The sequence below is a fragment of the Trichechus manatus genome, unplaced genomic scaffold (genome assembly GCF_000243295.1).
Source record: "Trichechus manatus latirostris isolate Lorelei unplaced genomic scaffold, TriManLat1.0 scaffold00028, whole genome shotgun sequence".
NCBI classification, from domain to species: domain Eukaryota; kingdom Metazoa; phylum Chordata; class Mammalia; order Sirenia; family Trichechidae; genus Trichechus; species Trichechus manatus.
In genome coordinates, this window is record NW_004443964.1 from 19,097,803 (window position 1) to 19,121,635 (window position 23,833).

Consider the following 23,833-nt stretch of genomic DNA (forward strand, 5'->3'; position numbering starts at 1 on the left):
ATTTGAACCTCTCAGTAGCCTGAATAGGTAAGATGATTACATTTGTGTCAGCTCTGATGGCAAGATTTATGGTTGAAGAGCTTGGTGACCCCAAGATTAAATCTATTTGACACTGAACTTACTTTTCCCTAGTAATTTTCAGCACTTCTTAGAAGAAAAAATTAAAGCAATAACACTTTAGAGTTGCTCACAACAACCCTAAAGACCAAGGTCCCTGGAAGGCCACAGTGGCACTTACATATGGCTTACCATCAATTGGCAGTGTTTCTAGCAGCTTCACATGATCTTTTTCTGTGAGCTCAATCCCCATGTTTCCCAGAACTTTCAGCAGATTATTGGCATCAATCTTTTTTCCTTTCAAAAGATAGGAATGTTAGTGCTTGACAGTTACTGGAACCATGTAATAATTCCAAATAATCAAAAATTCATCAGCTGTGCTTTATCAACTTCAACCTAAAGTAGTGAATAGGTAGAATGAGACACATACTCAGAATTATGGGGGAACTACAAACAGATCTTCATCCCCCGATTTCATAAAAGGGAGACTCTCTTAGTGATGGATTTAATGCAGCAGTGTAATAATTGTGCTTTCAAGGTTGGCCAGCAAATTAGAATAATATAGTTGGCGGGAATTTTAAATTATGTGGTATTTTTCTGCACAGTGGTCACTATCAAAACTTTAGCTTGCTATTTACTATGCCTATCAAAGTATGGTGGTATTTGAAGATAAGTGAAATAAATAAAATTATTTCCACATTTTTCATTCAGAATTTTAATTGTATATTTTGTATTTGTGTATTTTAAATTTAATTGTGTAAGGTAAACCACAGCATAGGACTTTGAAAGCAAGTATTTGATGAAAAAGTAAAAAATAGCAAAATATAACAGTTTGATTAAATTGAAAAATATTTTAAAAATTAATACAATCTTATAGTAACTTGCCACTCACCAGTAAAAGCTTTCATTCCATCTATCAACTTTTTCATTTCAACTTTCCCATTAACTGTTAAGAAAAATGTATAAATCAAATACATATATGACAATGACACTCAGTAAAAGTATGAAATGAACAAAGAAATTAAGCAAAATTTATATACTCAAAAATATCCTACACTCATTCCTTTCATGAGCCAGAAGCTTTAGATTATGATTATTACTGCTTTGATTCATTGTGGTACAGGAAATGAAACCTCGGGCAGTTAAACATGAGATACAAAATTAAGTGATCGTTTCCCTGAGGCCTGTTTTATTAGTTCCTATGCCTTGGAACAATCTCTACTGCTTACATCTAGCACAAGGATCAGGATTTACAATTTGATGTACTACATATTAAGGTTTCTACTAGGATTTTAAAAATTATAACCTTAGGTAATGAGTGACAGCAATTTCTGAGCAATTCCTGACTTTTTCCTGACACAGAGATTCCTACTCTTTCTTCTATATAAGAAATTAATAATCACTCCAGTGGTTAGCCAGTGGTAATTTGAAAAAGCAAAAATACTATATACTATTCTACGTATGTACTTGTAAATCAATTTTAAAGAGACATTAACATGAAAGTGTATTATAAAGATAGAATTAACTCAGAAGTTGAGGATTTCAGATTTATTTTCCTTTATTGAAAGGAACATAACTAAAAAATTTCATCTGCAGGATATAGTCTTGATTTTTGCCTATTGTAGACAACAAATATTTAAATAGAAGTTTCATGTTGTTGAGAAATTCTTATATTTGGAACACATGAAATTAATGAAAAAAGTTATCAATAATTTTAAGTTTTTACCGAGCATGTGTAAGTAGAAGACTTGCCAGAAAAAAGTTATCTATTGTCTACACTGTTATTAAATCTAGGCTGAGAGGAATTTCTGTTTCTCATTTTTCTCCTGAATCTAAAACGACAGAGCAGGCTATTAATATTTTAAAGAGACTTATGACACATACATTCACCATACAATTCACCCATTTAATGAGTAAAACTGCATGTTGTACTATCACCACAATCTAATTTTAGAACATTTTCATCACTCCAAAAAGAAACTTCATATCCATTAGCTTGACGTTACCATCCCTGTGCCCCACCTACCACCCTAGGCAATCACGAATCTACTCTCTTTCTCAATACACTTACCGGATCTAGACATTTCATATAAATGGAATTATACAATATATGGTCTTTTGTGATGGGCTTCTTTCTTTAGCCTGTTCTTATCAATCCACTGCACTTCAGCCCTAATTCAACTTTAACTGTATTTCAGAGTTTGTTTCTAGCTCTTTAAGGGGGAGGCCTCAGAATACAGCCCTTGGCTCGTGAAGTCTGGCCTGAGAATTGGGATGTTACGTGGCTTTATAAATAGGGGAACATTCCATAGATTATGGCCTGGGTGTTTGATGGCCTTGGGCTCTGAGACAGTGACTGAGCACTATCATATGGCCATGAATGTGCTCTCATGTTAATCATCACTCACCTCTGACACTCCTCTTTTGTTTTCCTATTCCACCCTTCCTCATATCCTCCCTCCAGGAGCCCTGGTGGTGCAGTGGTTAAGTGCTCATCTGCTAACCAAAAGCCCGGTGATTCGAACCCACCAGCCACTTTCTGGGAGAAAGATGTGGCAATCTGCTTCCTTAAAGATTAAAAAAAAAAAAAAAAATCTGTTGCCATCAAGTCAGTTCCGACTCATAGCAACCCTACAGGACAGAGTAGAATTGCCCTATAGCGTTTCCAAGGAGCGCCTGGTGGATTCAAACTGCCAATCTTTTGGTTAGCAGCCATAGCTCTTAACCACTACACCATCAGGGTTTCCCCCTAAAGACTACAGCCGTGGAAATCCTACGGGGCAGCTCTACTCTGTCCTATAGGATCACTATGAGTCGGAATCAACTCAACGGCAGTGGGTTTGATTTGTTTTGGCTTAACCTCCCTCCACATTGTTTTTCATGCTACTCTGCCCCCATTCACTTGTCTTTCCCCTCACTTTTCATAATCCAAAAACGGTCCTGCCACCTTTGCAGCACTCCTTTGGATCCAAAATTAAGGGAGTTGCTGACATATGTTACTAAAAAGGACAACACAGAATACTACCCTACTTTCCTTCTGCATTCATTTCTAAGTTTTTATAAATGGCTCTATAATGCCAAATAAACTTTCTCAGAGGTTGAGGACACAGAAGCTCACATTCTCAGGTTGTCCTGAGCAGCTCAAATATTTAAATGCTCACCGTCCACAGGCAGCTTCTTTATCAAATCTTTTCTTTCCGTTCCTGTGAGTTTCATTCCCATGTTTTCCAGAACAGTGTCCAGTTTATTGACATCAACAATCCCTCCTTGGGAAAAAGAGAGGAACATCAGCAAAAGTGAATAACCATAAAATGTGACAAGAGCTATGAACTACTGTGCATGATGGAGGTCCGTTTCACCAGGAAGAATAAGGTCCAATGAGGTAAGTTCAATTGTACAGAGACTATCAGTAATGAAGATGGAATTAGAATTTCTTCCCTGGAGACAGTTTTTGGGAACCAGTTTATATAATTAGCTTTTCAAGGTCGTTGTAATACTGCTAGACCATTTACAAAAACAGGGAAAACTAAAGTCACATACTGCTGCAGATAGGAAAGTTTTATTTTTTGTTTCCTGAATGAACTGATGGCTGTCTTTCCTCTGAGGAAATTTAGCAAATAATTTCTAATCATTCCTTTCACTTTTAAATTACAAAATACTACAGGGATACAAAACTGTTAGGATGATATCACTGACACCTGTTTATTCCAGTTTCAGGAATAAACACTGTAGATTAACAAAATATGCTCTGAATCTCTCCTCATCCCTATTCTTCTCTCATCTTCCCCAGGGGAACTCCTGTCATAAATATAGTGTTGATAACTCCCATGCATGTTTTCCATGCATATGTTAAATGGTTTTACATAATTTTAAGGTTTGTGTAACTCATAATATCATAATGTGAGGTTCTTTTTGCCACTTATGTTTTTCATTCAACATTTTTCTTTTTAATAACCGTCTCCGCTTCATTCATTTGAACTATTGTTTACTATTCGCATACGCAAAAAGCCTTCAACAAACGTGGAACATACACGCATAGGAATTCAACAAAATATCTGACCACCAAACTAATTGAGCAGATACTTTCGAAAGATCACAGCCACTGGAAACCCTATTGAGCGCAATTCAACTCTAAAATACATGGATTCACCATGAGTCAGCATCAACTTTATGGCAACTGGTTTGGTTTTTTTTTTTTTTTTTTTTAATGTTCAATTGCGTGCTCGAAAATGATATACACTTTGTAGTTACTGGATACAGGCTCCATGTACATACATTAGTTCAAGATTGTTAATCAGCCTGTTCAAATCTTCATTATCTTTACTGACTTTTGACTGGTTGTTTTATCAATTACTGAGAAAGTTACATTAAAATCATCGACTGTGATTATGTTTATCTATTCTCCCTGCACTTCAGTCATTTTCATGTTATTAGATGCATAGAAATTCAAACTGTTAATATCGTATTCAGGATTTTAAACATTTATTTATGTTCTTTACTCAGACTTCCTTCTCAGAACTTCTTTTTGAGGGGAGTATTTTTTCTTCTTCATAAGGTATATCCTTTTAAAATTACCTAGTGTGAGTATCTGTTGATTGTAAACACACTGAGTATTTTTTGTCTTAAATTTCTTATTTTTCTTTGTTTATCCTCATTTATAAAATATGATTTCAGTAACATGGTGAAAGCTATTTTTAATCAGAATTTTAAAGATATTATCCCAATATATTTTAACACTATTATTGTGGTACTAAGTCCAGTATCAGCCTGTTATTTGTAGGTACTCGGAATTGACTCTGGTTAAGAGATTCTCTGGTTAAGAGATTCTCTGGTTAAGAGAGCTTAATCTTTCTTTGTTGTGGTGTTCCGCAGCTTCCCTATAATATATCTAAACATAGATTTATTGTTGATTATCCTTTTTTGGATTCATTAAGGTTCCTGTATTTTAGGATTCAGGTCTTTTAACAACAATGAAAAATTATCAACTATTATGTGTTTAGGTTGGTATTTCCTTTCACTCTCTGTTTGCTCTTGGTGCTATCATTAGATAAATTTTTAGAGTTCACTCTCTCATGTCTCTTAACCCTTCTTTTTTTTAATATTCCATCTTTGTCTCTCTATGCTGCAATCTCAGTAATTTTTTAAGAGCTATATTCCTCTTCAACTTTGTCTACTCTGCTATTCAACGAATTCATCATGTTTTTAATTTTCCCGGCTAAACTTTTTATTGCTAGAAATCCTACTTGGGCCCTTTTCAAGTCCACATTTCCTTTTAAAATTATTTATATCCTTCTTTTATGCATTTAATCATCTAATGCATACTTATTTAAAGCATACTTATTTTATAGTCTATGTATAATACTGTCTATAGTACAATATACAATATTTTCATCATATGACGAGATTGGAGGTTGGTTGTTTCATAGTATATTGTGTCTACTCATATTCACTAAAGATGGATTTTTCATATTTTTTGTAATTTTGTATTTCAAGCTCATTTTAAGAAGAGTTTTATAGAAAAAATCTAGTGGAACACGATATGAGGGTGAGTTCTTTGCACACTAGAGTTATTACATTCTTGGTACTATTTGCTAATTTTTTGGCTTGTGGGTTCTTGGGTCATGCAAGAGGTCTAAATATGTCCTAGGACATAGGCCCATAGTCATGAATTTTCAAAGAAGACTTATCCTCCATGAACTCAGAATCCAAGACTATATAGATAATGTTTCTTTTCATCTACCTGTGCTAATAAGGTGTTTTTGTAGTTTACCATTTCACTAAGGGTGAAGCCATTCAAGGGTCCTGGCTTCATGTGAGTTTTCACTTAAATCTTAGGGTTAAAGAATGGTACAGGAGATTACTTGGTAAAATATATGCAAAAATGATCTTTAAAAAAACATTACTATGGTTTTATGCATAAATACACATATGTTGGTGGCAGGACTTTAAATTTAGAGAATGTAAAACAGAGAGATTTCAGATTCATCTGCTTTTTATCAAATTTCTCACTCACCTTTAAGGGCTTTCACACCATCCATCAGCCTATTGTTATACACCTCTCCATCAGCTGCAACAAAGACACAAATCAGGCCACACCAAAGAGAGATGAAGTAAGGCAATACCAAAACCTTAATTTCAGAAAGACAAACATCATAATTAACCCAGAAAAGGTTTAACTTATTTTCAAATAACAAAAGAAAAAAATGAAGTGGAGAATGTTCTGAATGCGGCTCCTTGGCCCCTAAGGGAACTATTACTGACATTCTACTATGCTGAAACATGCCTCTTACTCTTCTCTTTATTTCTCTATTTTTCCCTTCTAGTACTATCCATATCTCCCTGCTTAGTCTTGAGGATGCTGTCTCACTGGAATCAAAAATAAGACTAGGCAATTCTCTGTCCTGATACCAGGTCAGTGACTGAAGTGGTAGATGATTCTATAATTGAAATGACACAGATTACTTCTTAAGGTAAAACTGCACAATTCCTTCTAAAATCCCCTTTAAAAAAAGATGTCAAAGAAAAAAAAAAGATGTCAAATGGAGATAGTTATGTAAGTTCTCAATAAATAAACACAACTCTAAGTGCCTTAAAGGCTACATTGTTATTTTAAATGCTCACCATCAACTGGCAGATTTTTCTCTAGTTCCAAGCATTCCTTATCGGTGAGTTCTATCCCAATTTTTCCCAGAATATTTTCCATATCACTGATATTAACTTCTCCTCCTTCAACAGAAAGAAATGCGGGTAGATGAAAATTTTGCATGACTAAAAAACTTCAAAAGTATGAAAAAATAAAACAACAAAATCATGTGTCAGCAGCAGCATGAGACTTCTGAATACAGATATCACAAAAACAGAATCGTTCCCTTAACCTTAAAAAAGCAGCATCTATAATTATGGGGTAAGACAACACAAAACAAGATATAGGTGGTTCTTGAAATTTCCAAGTTATTTAAGATATCATAGATAGTTGGTCCAAATTCAGTATCTCCGTATTCTCTTAATTAAGAGTCTTGTGTCCTTAGTTTTATTTCATTATCTAATATGTTAATCCAGTGTGATGTGCATTTGTTTTTGAGAACATTTAATTCTATTACAGAAGATAAGTAAGTACATTAGTTCAAGTGTGTAGTGTGTCAAATATACACTAAAATTTTAAAGATGTGTTCAGTATGGATAAGTAGTTAGAAAGAAACGGACGGAAGGACCAAGTAATACCAAATATTCATAAGGCATTAAATATCCATGAGGTACTTGATCACTAAATATTCCTTATAAATAAATACATAAAAAGTTCTAAATTTTATGATATATTAAATATCTTGAAGGCAGCTGGGTGGTGCAAACGGTTAAGTGCTTGACTACTAGCCAAAAGGCTGACGGTTTGAAACAACCCAAAGTCACCTAGGAAGACAGGTCAGGCGATTTGCTTCCAAAAGGTTTAAGCCTTGAAAACTCTATGGAGCAGTTCTACTCTGCACACATGGGGTTGCCATGAGTTTGAATTGACTAGATGGCAACTAACACCAACAACAAATATCATTGAGGCACTTGCGGCACTAAAAATTAAGGAAAAAACTCATTGCCATCGAGTTGATTTCAACTCACAGTTACCTTATAGGACAGAGTAGAACTGCCCATAGGGTTTCCAAGGCTGTAAATCTTTACAGAAGCAGATTGCCACATCTTTCTCCAGCAGAGAGGCTGATGGATTCAAACCGCCTACCTTTCGTTTAGCAGACAAGTGCTTTACCACTGTGCCACCAGGGCTCCTTCAGTAAATATTCACAAGTCGTTAATTTGGTCATCCATTGGTGACACCCATTCTGGTTTTATGCATCCTCTGCCCAAGAAACCCCAAACTATGGCTCTTCAGCAGTCTTATATTGGCAAGCTACAACTATTAGCCAGGTGTACTTGTCCCTGTGTCTCTCTGAAAGAGCAAGTTTAGGTCATTGGTAAGAGCACCTTCCATCTGTGGGCCCCCTTGCCTGAACCTCAACTTCCTTCTGGTTCTTGTAACCACATCATCAGCAAGGGTAGCTAATGCAGCTGAGAGAGACACACAGAACATATGAACATTGTGTACCCAAGATTTGGAATTATGGTCCTTCCATATATTTGCACCCTACTCTAAATTTGTTAACTTGTCCCGTATTTTTTCTCTTGCTTCTTGCTATGTGTTTAAAATGACTTAATAAACTGTGGGTTTCCAACATCTAAACTTGATCTCGGAGCCTTTCTTTTCTGTGAACTCTGGGCTAGGTTGCCTGGTAGTATACTTGAAGGCTACCACTGTAGCAAGGCAATTTCCCTTCACAATACCCAGATTATCATTAATTTGAATATATGCATACTAAAGGATTGTTTTGGAATATACCTCAGTGAATAAACAATTTTCTATCAAGATATTACACTAAATAATCTAAATTTAGAATGTCCATATATCACTTAAACAAGGACTACTAAGAGTAAAAGAGGGTGTTAAAATAATTTTTGATTAATCTACAATAAGGCTTAACTATAACTGACAGAGAAAGCTAGGATGTAAAGTCACTGTCTCTGCAGTTAAACTCTAGGCCAGGAACCAGCCAATTTTTTCTGTAAAAACCAGATAGTAAATATTTTAAGCTTTACAGAACATGTGGTCCCTGCTGTTGTAGTATTAAAGCAGCCAAAAACAATACATAAGTAAAAGGGCATAGCTGTGTTCCAATAAAACTATTCATAAATTAGGCAGTGGATTTTTTGGCTCAAGGGCAAATGCCAATCCCTATTCTAGTCAATTACATAAAAATATTTTCTCAACAAAATGATAACATAGCAGAACAACAAGAAGGTGAAGTGATAGTTGGAAAAGAGCATTAAAATATAATTTAGTTTAAGAATAGGATCTTAGATTCACAGTAATTCTTCACTAACCTGTAACAGCTGTCACTGCATCCATCAATTTATTGAGCTCAACCATCCCGTTAGCTACAAGAAAAGCCAAAATAAGGTAACAACGTCAAAGACTCACATATAAAACAAACAAAAAGACTGTAAATTGGAAAATTATAGACCAATCAAATTCCATTAGTTTCATTTTTTTATCTGAGTAAACTATAAGCATATAAACCCTGGACATTCAATTTTACTCCACATTAGCTAAGGAAGTCTTTGTCCCTCAGGAAAACGAAATCTTGAATGTTGCTCTTGAATTTGTAGGATGCCTTTCTACCTTATAAGCATGGTAAAAAGTCTCAGTGATGCTGATTTGCCTATCAACTTCTCAGCTCTGGTCTAGGATATGTCAGATAATAGCTGATGGTGAAAACAGAAAGACCACCTTTCATATCTTCCCACCTTTCCTAATATACCTTTCTCTTGTTCCTTTGACCATCACAACTTCCCTGGAATTACAGATGATATAAACTGGTGATCTGTTTTTTCTATTAACACTATATGTGTTTGTAAAAATAGATAGGGATTTCTCCATAGCTTTAAAAGAAGGGAACAGTAGATATTTCAGATGGTCCCAATAATACAAAGAACTTGTAACACGATAACTAGATACAAAGAGGGTTCAATAGCGCATTGAAAGCTAATGGGTTAATCAAAATTCTAGAGTGATATATGTACAGATTTGGTCCCCTGTGTCCTAGGGCTTCATGAAGACTTTATATAACATTATTAGTTATAAAAGAAGGTAATGAGTCACAAAAAATCAGTAAACTGGGAAGAGTAGCATGTCTTTCTTATTGGGCATCAGGGTGGAGTTAGAATGGTTCTGGGAAGAATTTTAAGTGAGTAAGGGGTAGGGAGAAGGCCAATTTGTACCTTTGTATTGAGTATTAACAAGTATGCCCCTCTGTGTGATTGAAATTGGCCAGGATGCAGCTGGTTATTAAAAAGTGAATATACCTTTTGCCATGCCCTCTTTGGAAAACGGAAAACTGCATGTGGGATGACTAGGAAACTGTCCATCTGATTTGGTAACATTTAATGTTTTGGACTCTTCTGGTTGTACACAGCTCAACTGGAGTACTGGAGGCCCAGCATAGATTTGAGATTCCTCTTAATGGCTTTATGTCACTTTCCATTATAGGTTTTTATTTGTTTGTTTGTCATCTATATTTCATTTATTTTGTTTGTTCTCTCTGATCATTACATCTTTCCACACATCCTTCAAATATGTATTGCATATCTCGAAGATGAGGAAAGTCAGGCAATACAAAATGATGTAGGCCTAGTTTTTGCTTTTAACAAGATTACAGTTTATAGACAAGGAAGAGCGATATAAAGACACTTCTCACAATATGGCAAGAGTAATGATATATGCATGCATAAGATAAACTTAAAACTAAGAGGAAGAGTAAATAAAGTGCCTTCAGTGGGTCACGGAAGCTTGGAAAATATAAACTTTGAGATTAGATTAGCTTTCATTACAATTATGAATTGGCAAGATTAAATATCCTATGTATGTCTATTCTAGGAGTTGGGGAGTGTGTGGAATAGGATAATTAAATAATCAAATTAGATGCTATAGCATAAACATTAGATAACAAAGAGGATCTATATATTTATTGGTTGAAGAAAATTATATGAAGCATCTACTAAATTTCAAGCACCATACAAGGCACTAGAAGGGATAAAAATGTACTTAATACTAAGCTTAATACAATCCCTGTCCTTAAGTAACTCAGTCTCTGGGGTGAGAAGGACAAATATACTTATTGTAATAAAGTGATTGGGCTGAAACAAAGCAGAGTAAAATCAAGAAACCTTTCTGCTAAAATTTATCTATTTATAATCACTGCTTTGCAATGGATCTAGGAGCATCCTGGATAAGAGACTTGAACCCTGTCTATATCCAGTACTATGGTTCAGATATTTCAGTGTTGCTGGAGGGCAACGTGGAGAGATGGAATGGTGACAGATGAAGTTGGAAGGCAGGCAGAGGCCAGATCACAGAGGGCCTTGTAGGCCATGTTAGAGTGCTGGGGTATTTTGCAGTGGGTTAAGTCACTGAATAATATTAGCAAAAACTTACAAGAAAGATTTGTATTTTAGAAAGGTCATTCTTAAAACTCAGGGAAAGATGGATTTTATTCAAAATAGTCTAAAAACAGAGATGATGTGGACGCCTCTGCATTAACCCAAGTCATGGGTGATAATCACCTGCAACATGGTTAAAAGCAGCAGATAGAGAAAAGTAAGGATGGATTTATGAAACAGTCATCAGGTATAATTGGTGAGACCTGGTATCAAAGGGATTGGTGCTAAGGAAGAGGCTAGAGTGAAAAATGATGCCAATTTTTAAACTTGTTTATTAGGAACATGATGGTGCCACCAGCTGAGAGAGAAAATGTAGAATCAGGAGACAGTTTGTGGTAGATATTTTTAAATACAGTGACTTGAGATATAAAGATCTGAGGCTTTGCCAAACAGAAATGATCAACAAGAGTCTCGTTTTACCAGTCCATGTTTGGGGAGAAGTCTGGGCTAGAGATAAAGATCTAGGTGTCTTCAGAATATAAATGACAGTTGAAATCATAAGTGTAGACAATACTGTCCACAGAGAATTGTAAAAAAATGAAATGGTTAATGGGCTTAGGATACAACTACTTGACAGATACCTTCTTAGTGGGACAATTAGTCATTTTTTCTCACTCCCTCTCTATTCTCCAAACCTGTAACTTTTATTCTGCTCCCTGTAAATTCATTCCTTGGTCAGAAAGTAGTCACAGTAGTTTTGTGTGTAATGCTTAGAATACAGAGGAAAGAGGCTAATGATTCTGGACTCATGAAAAAGAAAAGAACTTGTATTCACATTAGCACTAGTTTCTTCTCTTAGCTTTGCAAAATGCTTTTTTTGATGCCAGGTAAAACCAGTTATAGGAAATCTCATATAGAATTACATAAACTTTCTTCTAAAGCACAGTAGTAGTTATAATACTCACCACTAAGTGGCAGATTTTCTGTTAGACTTTCATGTTCCTTTTGTGTGAGCTTGATCCCGAGGTTTCCCAGGACAGTGTCCAGGTTATTGGCATTAACCTTCCCCCCTTGGGAATGATACAGGGATGGAACATGAGGAAAAAAATGAGTTGAAGTATTAAAAATAGATTTTTGCATGTGAATTATTATCTGAATATATATACTTTACCATTACTATCCTAAAGACAAAAGAGAAGATGCACCTATGTGATTATTATGATAATAATCACATGTCCATTAAATAATCCATAGAAAATTCAGAATTAGAACCTGTTCCCTTAAATCTTAACTTGGGTATATGCCTGCACTGTAAATAGTTCCTGAAGGGATAGGCTACAGGGTTTAATTACAATCAATTTCATAGGGAATACAAAGGGGTTTTGCTACCAGAGATCTCAATTGTTAATACATCATGATAGAGTGAAGATTATAAGATAACCTTAAAAATATAAGCAGAATTTCATTACTTTTAGGTTTTTTTTTTTTTTTTGAGGTGAAATTCACATAACATAAAATTAACCATTTAAAATGAACAATTCAGTAGCATTTAGTACATTCACAATGTTGTGTAACCTTCACCTCTATTTCCAAAACATTTTAACCATGCCAAAAGAAAACCCTGTGCCCATTAAGTAGTTACTTCCCATTCCTCCCTCTACCAAGCTCTTGGCAACTACCACTCTGTTTTCTGTCTTCTTGGATTTACCTATTTGGGATACTTAATATAAATGGAATCATATACTATGTGATCTTTTGTCTGGCTTCTATCATTTAGAATAATGTTTTCAAGGTTCATCCACATTGTAACATGTATCAGTACTTCATTCCTTTTTTTTTTTTTTTGGTTGAATAATATTCCATCATATCTACATACCACAATTTGTTTCTCCTTTAATCTGTTGATGGACATTTGTGTTGTTTCCACCTTTTGGCTCTCGTGAATAATGCCTCTGTCTGGTTGTTCTATCCATTATTTAAATGGGATCTCATTTTTTTATTAGCTATACTGCCACCACCCAGGTGAGAGCTATCATTATCCCTTACTTCTATTACTGCAGTAACCTCTTGTTTCTTACTTCCATTCTTATATTCTACAGTCTATTTCACATTAGGACCAGAGCTGATCCTTTTAAAATTTAATTCAGATAATGTCACTCTTTTGCTTAAAGTTCTGTAATTAATCCTCCTTTCATAGACAGCAAAAGCCAGAATGCTGGAACTCTTCACAAGGTCCTCCATGATCTGGCTTCCATTTACCTTTAACGTCCTCTCCTTCCTCCCTTGGTCACTCTAATCATCTGAGCCTTCTGGCTGTTATCAGAGACTTTAGGAATACTCTGCTGACCTTTCCTCTCTCCCTTGATCACTCCAATCATATAGACCTCCTGATGGCTATCAGAGACTCTAAGAATACTCTTTTTTTTTAAATTTTATTATTTTATCGTCGTAGTTTAAATGAAGTTTACATTTCAAGTTAGTCTCCCATACAAAAATTTATACACATATTGTTATATGACCCTAATTGCTCTCCCCATACTGTGACAGCACACTCCTCGTTTCCACCCGATTCCCCATGTCCATTCAACCAGCTCTTAACCCTCTCCACCTTCTCATCTCACCTCTAGAGAGAAGCTGCCCATTTAGTCTCTTGTATGTACCTGAGCTAAGAGCTAAGAGCTATGAGTATCAATTTATGTCCCACAGTTCAGTCCAATCCGTCTGAAGAGTTGGCCTCAGAAATTGTTTTAGTTCTGGGCTGATTGAGAATATGGGAGCCATGCTTTACGGGGTTCCTCCAGTTTCGGTCAGACAATTAAGTCTGGTCTTCTTGCTAGAATTTGAGTTCTGCACCCCACCTTTCTCCTGCTCCATCGGGGACTCTCTGTTGTGTTCCCTGTCAGGGCGGTCATTGGTGGTAGCCGGGCACCCTCTAGGTCTTCTGGTCTCAGGCAGATGAAGTCTCTGGTTTATGTGGCCCTTTCTGTCTCTTGGGCTACTACTTCCCTTGTGTCTTTGGTGTTCTTCATTCTCCTTTACTCCAGGTGGTTGGGACCAATTCATGCATCTTAGATGGCCGCTTGCAAGCTTTTAAGACCCCAGATGCCACTCACCAAAGTAGGATGCAGAACATTTTCTTAATAAGCTTTGTTATGCCAATTGACCTAGACGTCCACTGAAAGCATGGTCCCCAGATCCTTAGCCCTGCCACTCCGTCCCTCAAAGTGTTTGACTGTATTCAGGAAACTTCTTAGCTTTGGTTTAGTCCAGTAGTGCTGGCTTCCCCTGTAGTGTGTGCTGTCCTTCCCTTCACCTAATACTTGTCTACTATCTAGTTAGTGAATAACCCTCACCCTCCCTCCCCACCCTCATAACCATCAAAGAATGTTTTCTTCTGTGTTTAAACCTTTTCTTGAGTTCTTATAATAGTGATCTTATACAATATTTGTCCTTCTGTGACAGACTAAATTCACTCAGCATAATGCCCTCCAGATTCCTCCATGCTATAAGATGTTTCACGGCTTCATCGTTGTTCTTTATCGTTGCATAGTATTCCATTGTGTGGATATACTATAATTTGTTTATCCATTTGTCCGTTGATGGGCACCTAGGTTGTTTCCATCCTTTTGCTGTTGTGAACAGTGCTGCAACGAACATGGGTGTGCATATATCTATTTGTGTGATGCCTCTTATTTCTCTAGGACATATTCCAAGCAGCGGGATAGCTGGATCGTATGGTACTTCTATTTCTAGCTTTTTAAAGAAGCGTCAAATCAATTTCCAAAGTGGCTGTACCATTTTACATTCCTACCAACAGTGTATAAGTGTTCCAGTCTCTCCACAACCTCTCCAGCATTTATTATTTTGTGTTTTTTGGATTAATGCTAGCCTTGTTGGGGTGAGATGATTTCTTATTGTAGTTTTGATCTACATTTCTCTAATGGCTAATGATTGTGAGCATTTCTTCATGTGTCTGTTAGCTGCTTGAATATCTTCTTTGGCAAAGTGCCCGTTCATACCATTTGCCCATTTTTTAGTTGGATTATTTGTCTTTTTGTTGTGGAGGTTTTGCAGTATCTTGTAGATTTTAGAGATTAGACGCTGATCGGATTTGTTGTAGTCAAAATTTTTTTCCCAGTCTGTAGGTTGTCTTTTTACTGTTTTGGTGAAGTCTTCTGATGAGCGTTAAGTGTTTGATTTTTAGGAGCTCCCAGTTACTCCCAGTCTCTCTTCTGGTGCTTGTGCATTGTTACTTATGGTTCGTATTGTGTTTATGCCATGTGTTAGGGTTCCTAGCGTTGTCCCTATTTTTTCTTCCATGATCTTTATCGTTTTAGATTTTATATTTAAGTCTTTCATCCATTTTGAGTTAGTTTTTGTGCATGGTGTGAGGTATGCCAGCACCATTTGTTAAAAGAGACTGTCTTTTCCCCAATTAACAGACTTTGGGCCTTTGTCAAATATCAGCTGCTCATAGGTGAGTGAATTTATGTCTGGATTCTCAATTCTGTTCCATTGCTCTATGTATCTGTTTTTGTACCAGTACCAGGCTGTTTTGACTACTGTGGCAGTATAACAGGTTCTAAAATCAGGTAGTCCGAGTCCTCCCACTTTGTTCTTCTTCTTGAGTAATGCTTTACTTATTCAGGGCCTCTTCCCTTTCCAGGAATACTCCTGACTTAAGGCATTTGCAGTGGCTATTCCTCCTCTCATAATATTCTTCCTAGATATGTGCCAGAAATTTGTTTGAGAGATTTACGTATGTTACCTATTTAATCCTCACAGAAACCCCAGGAGCTGGGTATTAATATCATCCTAATTTTACAGATAAGAAAGCTGAGATCCTGAGGTATTAAATAACTTAACCAAGTTCACATAGCTAAATCCCTCTTCTCCCTGAAGTTTTGCTTAACAGCCACCTTCTGAAAGACATCTACCTTGACCCTTCTCCCCTGTCCCACCCCATCTCAAGGTATGCTATTTTTTCTATAGCATGTATCATATTTGGACATATTGCAAATTTTAATTATTTATTATTTTTAATTGTCTTTTTCCCCTATCCTCAACTAGAATGCAAGTGATGTGAAAGTAGGGCTTTTGCCTGTTTTAATTTAATTCACAGTACCAGTGAATAACACTGATATAGTCCAATGCCTAGAAGAGTGTCTGGCACATAGTGGGCTCTTAAATATTTGATGGATGAATAAATGAATGACCATATTTTTGTTATTAGTAAATAGGAATATAGGGTTAGAACTATAAATCACTAAGAGTGATATCAAATTAGCTGGAGACAGATTAGCTGTTTGAAGCAAAACTTTTTGTATAAAGAATATTAATAATAATGTTTAGCTTACTATGTGCAAGAAATTTCTCTGAGATTTATCCAAAAATCAAACCTGTTGCCGTTGAGTCGATTCCGACTCATAAGGACCTATAGGACAGGGTAGAATGGCCCTTTAGGGGTTTCCAAGGAGCAGCTGGTAGATTTGAACCACCAACCTTTTGGTTAGCAGCTAAGCTCTTTAACCACTGCACCACCAGGGATCCTTGAGATTTATACATCTTATTTAATCTTCACAACAATCCTAGGAGGTAGGTATTAATATCATCCCCATTTACAGATGACAAAACTGAGATCCTGAGATAGCAAATAACAAAGTGCACATGGCTAGTATGTAGCAGAGCCAGGGTTCAGCCTGGTACACTGGCTTCAAAGCCAACACTTAGTTACCAGTCTACAGCTGCCTCATTAACTAAAAATTATCTGTCAAAATCAGAGCCTAGAGTATAAGAAAGCCAGGCAGATTTTCACCATGAGACAATGGGAAAATCAGACTGACATCTGGATTGATAATTCAAATTTCCAACATCACTGCCCACCATTCACAAATATACATAATTTAAAGAAATAACGCTTAGGCTGCACTGCTCTAAAATGGGGTAGCACTATTTTGACAACATTCAACACAAAATTCTGCAAGCAATGTTCCTGACTGCCACTTTTCCAAACAGCCTAGATGTGTCCAGAGGCAGAATTCTACCTGCAGGAGACACATTTCCTCAAGTTCCAAGGGCTAAGGCTTATCATTCTTTCCCATTCCCCCTTCTCCCATCTCTTCTCTTGTTCCAAGAGCTGGAAGCAGGAAGTAGAAGCAGAAAGTAGCTTTTAGCAACAAGCTTGTGTCTTTCCCCTGCATTTCTGATTTTTTTTTTTTATTAACTTGCCTTCAGTAAACAGAATATATTGAAGCACAAATATTAAAAACCTTCATTAGTGGATTGAAATTCTGTTCAAAGTCAGCCATAATCTTCCTACAGAATAAAACATACAAACAACAACAACAACAATAAAAAAACAGACCTGTTGTCCTTGAACTGATTCCGATTCATGGCAACTTCATGTATTACAAAGTAAAACTACTCCATAAGGTTTTCTTGACTATAATTTTTATGGAAGCACGTTGCCAGGCCTTTCTTCCATGAGCTGCCCTTAAATAAGTCCCTGAAAATGTGGTGATCATTTTCTTTATAATTTGCTGTGTATAATTTTTAGATTCTTTGGGTTATGAATATGGATTCCCTGGAAAGATCTATTGAGACATTACAGTATAAAATATTAGTGTGATGAAAGTAAATAAGGAATTTATACATAGGAAAGTAGACAGGACTCATAAACTAAATGATATGTGAATCTTGAAGATTTCAAACTTTTCTGTTTTTCTTATCAGGCTTTTAACTTACCTTTGATAGATTTCACGCCATCTAACACTCTCTTCTGAAACACATTTCCGGCAGCTATAAAAAAAGGAACCACTCATGTCAGAAAGAAAATGAGGTGAACGTGCATTCAGTTATTCTATAACTTCAGTAAGACAAATATTTATAGTTAGGTGAAAAATGTGTTCTATCTAACCATTAAAGTAAAAAATGGAGTTATGGGAAAGGAAAGCTGTTTAAGTATAACAAATCTATGCATTTTTTTTTGTCAACTGAGGAGACTGGCAGCTGAGGGAAGACACTATTATTTTGAAACATTCATCTTTCATTTCCTTTTTCTTCTGGCTTCTCCTTTTTCTTTCATTTACTAGTTTTTCACTCCCCACAGTTTCCTTCCTTTTAGTTCTTAGGATTAGGCCAATCAGTTGTCTGAATAGGCAATGTTGATATTTACTTAGTTCTGATGGCAAAGCTTATGGCAATGGGTTTGGTAAATCATACATTAAATCTAAATGATAGTGCCCTTATTTTTCTAATAATTGTCAGTACCATTTATCAGAATCTAAACAGGTAAAATTTTAAAAACTGTTTATGCAAGCCTATAAAATCAAGCTTCCTAGAAGGCCTCAGTGGCATTTGCATAGCTCACCATCAACTGGCAGAGTTTCCTGCAGCTTTATGAGTTCCTTGTCTGTGAGCTCAATCCCCATGTTTCCCAGAACATTCTCCAGGTCACTGGAATGAATCTTTTTCCCTTTGACAATAAAAGAATATTAATATTTGGGAATATATGGAACTATCTAATCACCCTAAAAAATGGTGAGAAATTCATTTTTGCCAATAATATATCATCCTCTATGTGAGGAAATGTAAAAACAAAATGAAACACATTTAACTACACAGAAATATGGGGGAATCACAAAAAAGAACCTGTCCCTTAATACTTATAAAAGGAAGGCTCTCTTATTGCAAGGCACAATTCTGACCAACAGATAGTAAAAATTTTTTTTCAAAATTGGCCAGTGAATTAAGATAACAGAGATGGGAAATTCATATATTCTGTCATCATTTACTGTACTTATTATCCTTTTGGTCTGAATAACATGATTTTCTCTTCATGACAACAGTGTGATTCTACCAGGGCTTTATTTTTCCATTTACTGTGCAAATCTTTTTTATGATCCTTAAAAAATTAAGTGAACCTTGTTACTTTTTAATTCAAATTTTGATGTCAACATAGAGAATTTTAATTGAATTAGTAAATCCTAAATGATGTATAACCAAATTATGGCAAGTGATTTTCCAGAAAAAGGTAAAAAGCCAAAATGTCATCTCTATATAAATATTGATGTGAACCCTGGTGGTGCTGTGGTTAAAGTGCTTGGCTGCTAATTCGAAAGGTCTGCAGTTCAAACCCACCAGCCGCTCCACGGGAAAAAGATGTGGCAGTCTGCTTCTGTAAAGATTTACAGCTTTGAAAACCCTATGAGGCAGTTCTATTCTGTCCTATAGGGTTGCTATGATTTGCAATCAACTCGACAGCAGTGGGTTTTGGTTTTATACGTATACTGAGAACATAAAGTGTAAATATAGAGGTCTCAATTTAAAAGTAATCTCTTATTGAGTGATGGGTGTCAGCAAAAATAGCAGAGTAGGAAGCTCCAAAAACCTCTCCCTCCACAGAAACACCAAAAAAAGAGAACAAAAAATATCAGAATTAACTCTGTTGGGACTCTGGAAAATAGTCAAAGATTTAAAGCAACCAAGCAAACACTGAATCAAGAAAAAAGTGACAAACACAGTGGCATTTTAGCCTAGCCTTGTTCCATTACCCTGCCCAATAAAGTGGTAGTTTTGAAGACTACCCACACTCCTGGCTGTGGGTATCTAGCTCCAGAGGGAGCAGAGAGGACTCACTTTCTAGGAATTGTGTTTGTCTGTTTTGACCTGCCTGGAGACTTCCTGAAGGAATGACACAAAGTTCTGGCCTCTGTTTCACCTAATTAGGAACTCTTTCAGGGCAGAAAAATGGCTGCTATGTGAAGGGTGTTCCTCAAATTTTCCATTGAAAGGCAAATGATGCCGCTTAGGGCAAAGATGACGACAGTAGGAGTAAATAATAGGCATACAGAGAACCTGGAAGGAAAAGCTAGGGCAGAGTTCCTTTGGGAAATAAAGGCTTTAACAAAACTCCCACAAATAACAGAGACTCTAGAAAGCCACATATATGCCCAAGACAGGGCGCATACTCAGAAAAGACCAAAGAAGACCCTAAGTCTTTCACTTGATGTTTAGCCTTAATGAAAGCAGAAAGTGAAAGCTAAGGCAGAATTGTAAATGGCCATACTAAGCATTGAAGGAGTGCCCCAACACAAAGCTAATCTACAAGGACAAGGAGAGTATTTTCTTTCCTTTACTTGTTTCTTTTTTAAACATAATATTCCAAATAACTAATTTTTAAAAAAAAAAAAAAAGAAATAGGAGACATGCAAAGAAACAAGAAAGTGTGACTCATTAATAGAAAAAAGAAAGAAAGAAATTAACAGAAACTGTCCCTGAGGAAGCACAGACATTGGACTTACTAGACAAAGACTTTAAATCAACTGTCTCAAATATTCTCCAAGAGCTAAAGGAAATCATGGACAAAGAACTAAAGGAAACCAGGATAATGATGTTTCAACAAATAGAGAATATTAATAAAGACATAAGAATCATAAAAACGACCAAAGTAGAAATTCTGGAGCTGAAGAGGTAATTGAAATTAAAAACTCACTGAGCTGGAAGAAGAAAAATTCACTGAACTTAAAGATAGGTCAATTAATACTATACACTCTTAACAGCAGAAAGAAAAAAGAATGAAGAAAAATGAACAGAGCCTAAGAAACCTGTGGGACACCATCAAGCATACTAATATAAGCATAATAGGAAACCCAGAAGGAGAAGAGAGAAAGAAACAGAAAGAATATTTGAAGACATAACGGTTGAAAACTTCCCAAAGATTTTCAAAAAAAAAGAATTTCAGATTTAAGAAGAGCAGTGACCTCAAGTAGGATAAACCCAAAGAGATTAGAAATACCATAATCAATCTGTCAAAAGCCCAAAACAGAATGAATCTTAAAAGTAGCAAGAGAAAAGCAACTTGTTATGTACAAGGGATCCTCAACACAATTAACAGCTAATTTCTCATCAGAAACCATGAAGGCAGTGGGATTATATGTTCAAAGTGCTGAAAGAAAAATAAACCTTTCAACCAAAAATTCTATATTCATCAAAACTATCCTTTAAAATATGAAAGAGAAATTAAGACATTCCCAAAGAAACAAAAGCTGAGAGATTCCATCACTAATAGACATCCCCTACAAGAGATGGTAAAGGGAGTTCTCAGCCTATAATGAAAGGACAATAGACAGTAACTAAAAACCATATGAAGAAATATAGAACACCAGCAAAGGTAACTACATAGGTAAATATAAAAGCTAGTATTACTATATTTTTGGTTTATAACTCCTCTTTCTTCCTAGATGATTTAAAATAAAAATGTATAAAACAATATAAATCTATGTTAATGGACATAAAATGTATAAAGATGTAATTTGTGAAAATAACAACAGTGAAGGGTAGAGACAGAGCTGTATAGGCACAGATATTTTGTATATGACTAAAGCTAAGTTTTTATTAATTCAAACTAGACTGCTACAAGTTTAAGATGTTAAGTGTAATCCCCAGGGTAACAAATATGAAAACAACTAAAAAATATACAGAAAAGGAAATGAAAAGGGAATCATAACAGTACACTATAAAAAATAAACACAAAAGAAGAACAAAATGGAGGATTTGAGGAAAAAAAAGATACAAGACATATAAGAAACAAACAGCAAAATGACAGAAGTTCTTCCTTATCAGTAATTACGTTAAATGTAAATGGATTAAATTCCCCAATTGAAAGGCAGAGATTGGCAGAATAAATAAAAAAAACATAATCCAAATATATGTCGTATAGAAGAGACACATTTTAGATACAAAAACACAAATAGGTTTAAAGTGAAAGAATGGAAAAAGATATTCCATGCAAATAGTAACCAGAAGAGAGCTGTGGTGGTTATACTAATATCAGACAAAATAAACTTTAAGTCAAAATTGTTATAAAAGACAAAGAGGGACATTATACACTGATTGAAATCAAACGAAGTATCTTCTCTGTCCACAACGGAGTGAAACTAGAAATCAGTAACAAGAAAAACTGGGTTATTCAAAAAAAAGTAAAAATTAAACAACACACTTTTTTTTTTAATTCAAGAAAAATTTGCACAAACAATTCATCCCACAGGAGAAACTTCAGATCCCAGATGTTTAACATGTTTGCTTCAGATATTAGAGTTCATGATCTTTTGTGCTTGTTAAACCAAAAAATGTCAGACCATAGAAATGATTTTTAACAAGTAGGAGTGCTGCAAGTGCAAGATCAGGCTGAATTCCGGACAATTTCACCAACACTTTCTTTCAGTTGATTCCAACTCATACTGACCCCATATGTTCTTTTTTATTTTTTAAAAATTATGGTTTATGGGAAAGTTTACAGAGCAAATTAGTTTCTCATTAAACAATTAATACACATATTGTTTTGTGACATTGGTTGCCAGCCTTGTGATATGTCAACACTCTCCCCTTCTCGACCTTGGGTTCCACATTTTCATTCGCCCAGCTTTCCTGTCCTCTCCTGCCTTCTTGTCCTTGCCCCTGGGCTGGTGTGCCCATTTTGTCCTATATACATGGTTGAACTACATGTGTTATTGTTTGTTTTATAGGCCTGTCTAACCTTTGGCTGAAGGGTGAGCCTCAGCAGTGACTTCAGTACTGAGTTAAAAGGATGTCCGGTGGCCATACTCTTGGGGTTTCTCCAGTCTCTGTCAGACCAGTAAGTCTGGTCTTTTTTTGTGAGTTAGAATTGTCTACATTTTCCTCTAGCTCTGTCAGGGGCTCTTGTCAGAGCAGTTGGTGGTGTTAGCTGGGCACTGTCTAGTTGTTCTGGGCTCAGTCTGGTGGAGGCTGTGGTAGTTGTAGTCCAAGGCAACACACTCTTAAACAACCAATAGGTCAAAGAAGAAATCACAAGAGAAATTAGAAAACACTTTGAGACAAATGAAAAATACATGAAACCTGTGATAGCCAGAACTTAATGAGACTGCCTTGTTCTTCCAGGTCTTGCAAGTTTTCTGCCTTTGACAGGGTGCAGTCTTACCACTTTTCTACTGCATGTTTTAGTGGAAAATATTTGAGTTTTCCTTCTCTTACAGGTTTCTGCCTTACATAGGTTCCAATTTTCACAAGTTCTACTATAGTAAGTTAGTTAGCCTATCTTGAGACCTGGTCCTAGCAGATACCTTCTAGAACTGGTGTTCTCCAAACTATTTCTGATCATCAATCTCTGTCAGTAAAACGTTTTTAAGCAGAAAAAACAAATCTCTTTTTTACCTGTAAAAGCTTTCATTCCATCCATAAGCTTTTTCATTTCAATCTTCCCATGAACTATAAGCAAACAAATCAATACACAAATGACATTCACTCAGAAATGTGAAAGCGGCAAGAAATGCAGTAGCATTTATTGACTATAGAATTTTATTCTACCCATGAGTACAAAGTACCTAAGTGAAAAGCATTCTACTTATTATAAATATGCCTGTTTCAACAACGTGCTTAGATCCATTGTCAGATAGGAAAACAAACCCCTGATAATAAAGGTGTGAGACCCACCCAAAAGTTGCCTCTTTTCATAGGATCAGCTTTTTAGTTCTTAGACAGTAGAGAACCAACTATTATTTTGATTAGGCTAAAAAGAACAAAATTTAAAATTAACAAAATGTTTTAATTGGATTGTTGAAACTGTCTTTTTAATTACTGAGATCCCAGTTACTATTTCCCTTTCATTTTCACTGACTTTGGCAGACTAGGTTATTCCTGATTTAAATGAGTAGAATAGTCATCATTTTGAGATCAACCTTCCAATTCTAATGATTGGCATATTTTTCATAGCAGATATGCAATAGAACTCTATAAAAATCATATTTAAAGGACATTA

General features: G+C 35.7%; 1 protein-coding gene across 1 annotated transcript in view; it reads right to left on the minus strand.

Moving 5' to 3' along the window:
• LOC101342993 (uncharacterized) overlaps positions 1-23,833 on the minus strand; it is a 512,538-nt gene that overhangs the window by 237,063 nt on the left and 251,642 nt on the right. Inside the window, exons 59-68 of the mRNA XM_023729385.1 lie at positions 23,230-23,283; positions 18,407-18,511; positions 17,782-17,835; positions 12,003-12,107; positions 8,983-9,036; positions 6,679-6,783; positions 6,071-6,124; positions 3,219-3,323; positions 950-1,003; positions 250-354 (exon numbers count right to left, since the gene is read on the minus strand). Coding sequence (XP_023585153.1) covers positions 250-354; positions 950-1,003; positions 3,219-3,323; positions 6,071-6,124; positions 6,679-6,783; positions 8,983-9,036; positions 12,003-12,107; positions 17,782-17,835; positions 18,407-18,511; positions 23,230-23,283 — 795 coding nt within the window. The remainder of the gene's footprint in view (positions 1-249; positions 355-949; positions 1,004-3,218; positions 3,324-6,070; positions 6,125-6,678; positions 6,784-8,982; positions 9,037-12,002; positions 12,108-17,781; positions 17,836-18,406; positions 18,512-23,229; positions 23,284-23,833) is intronic.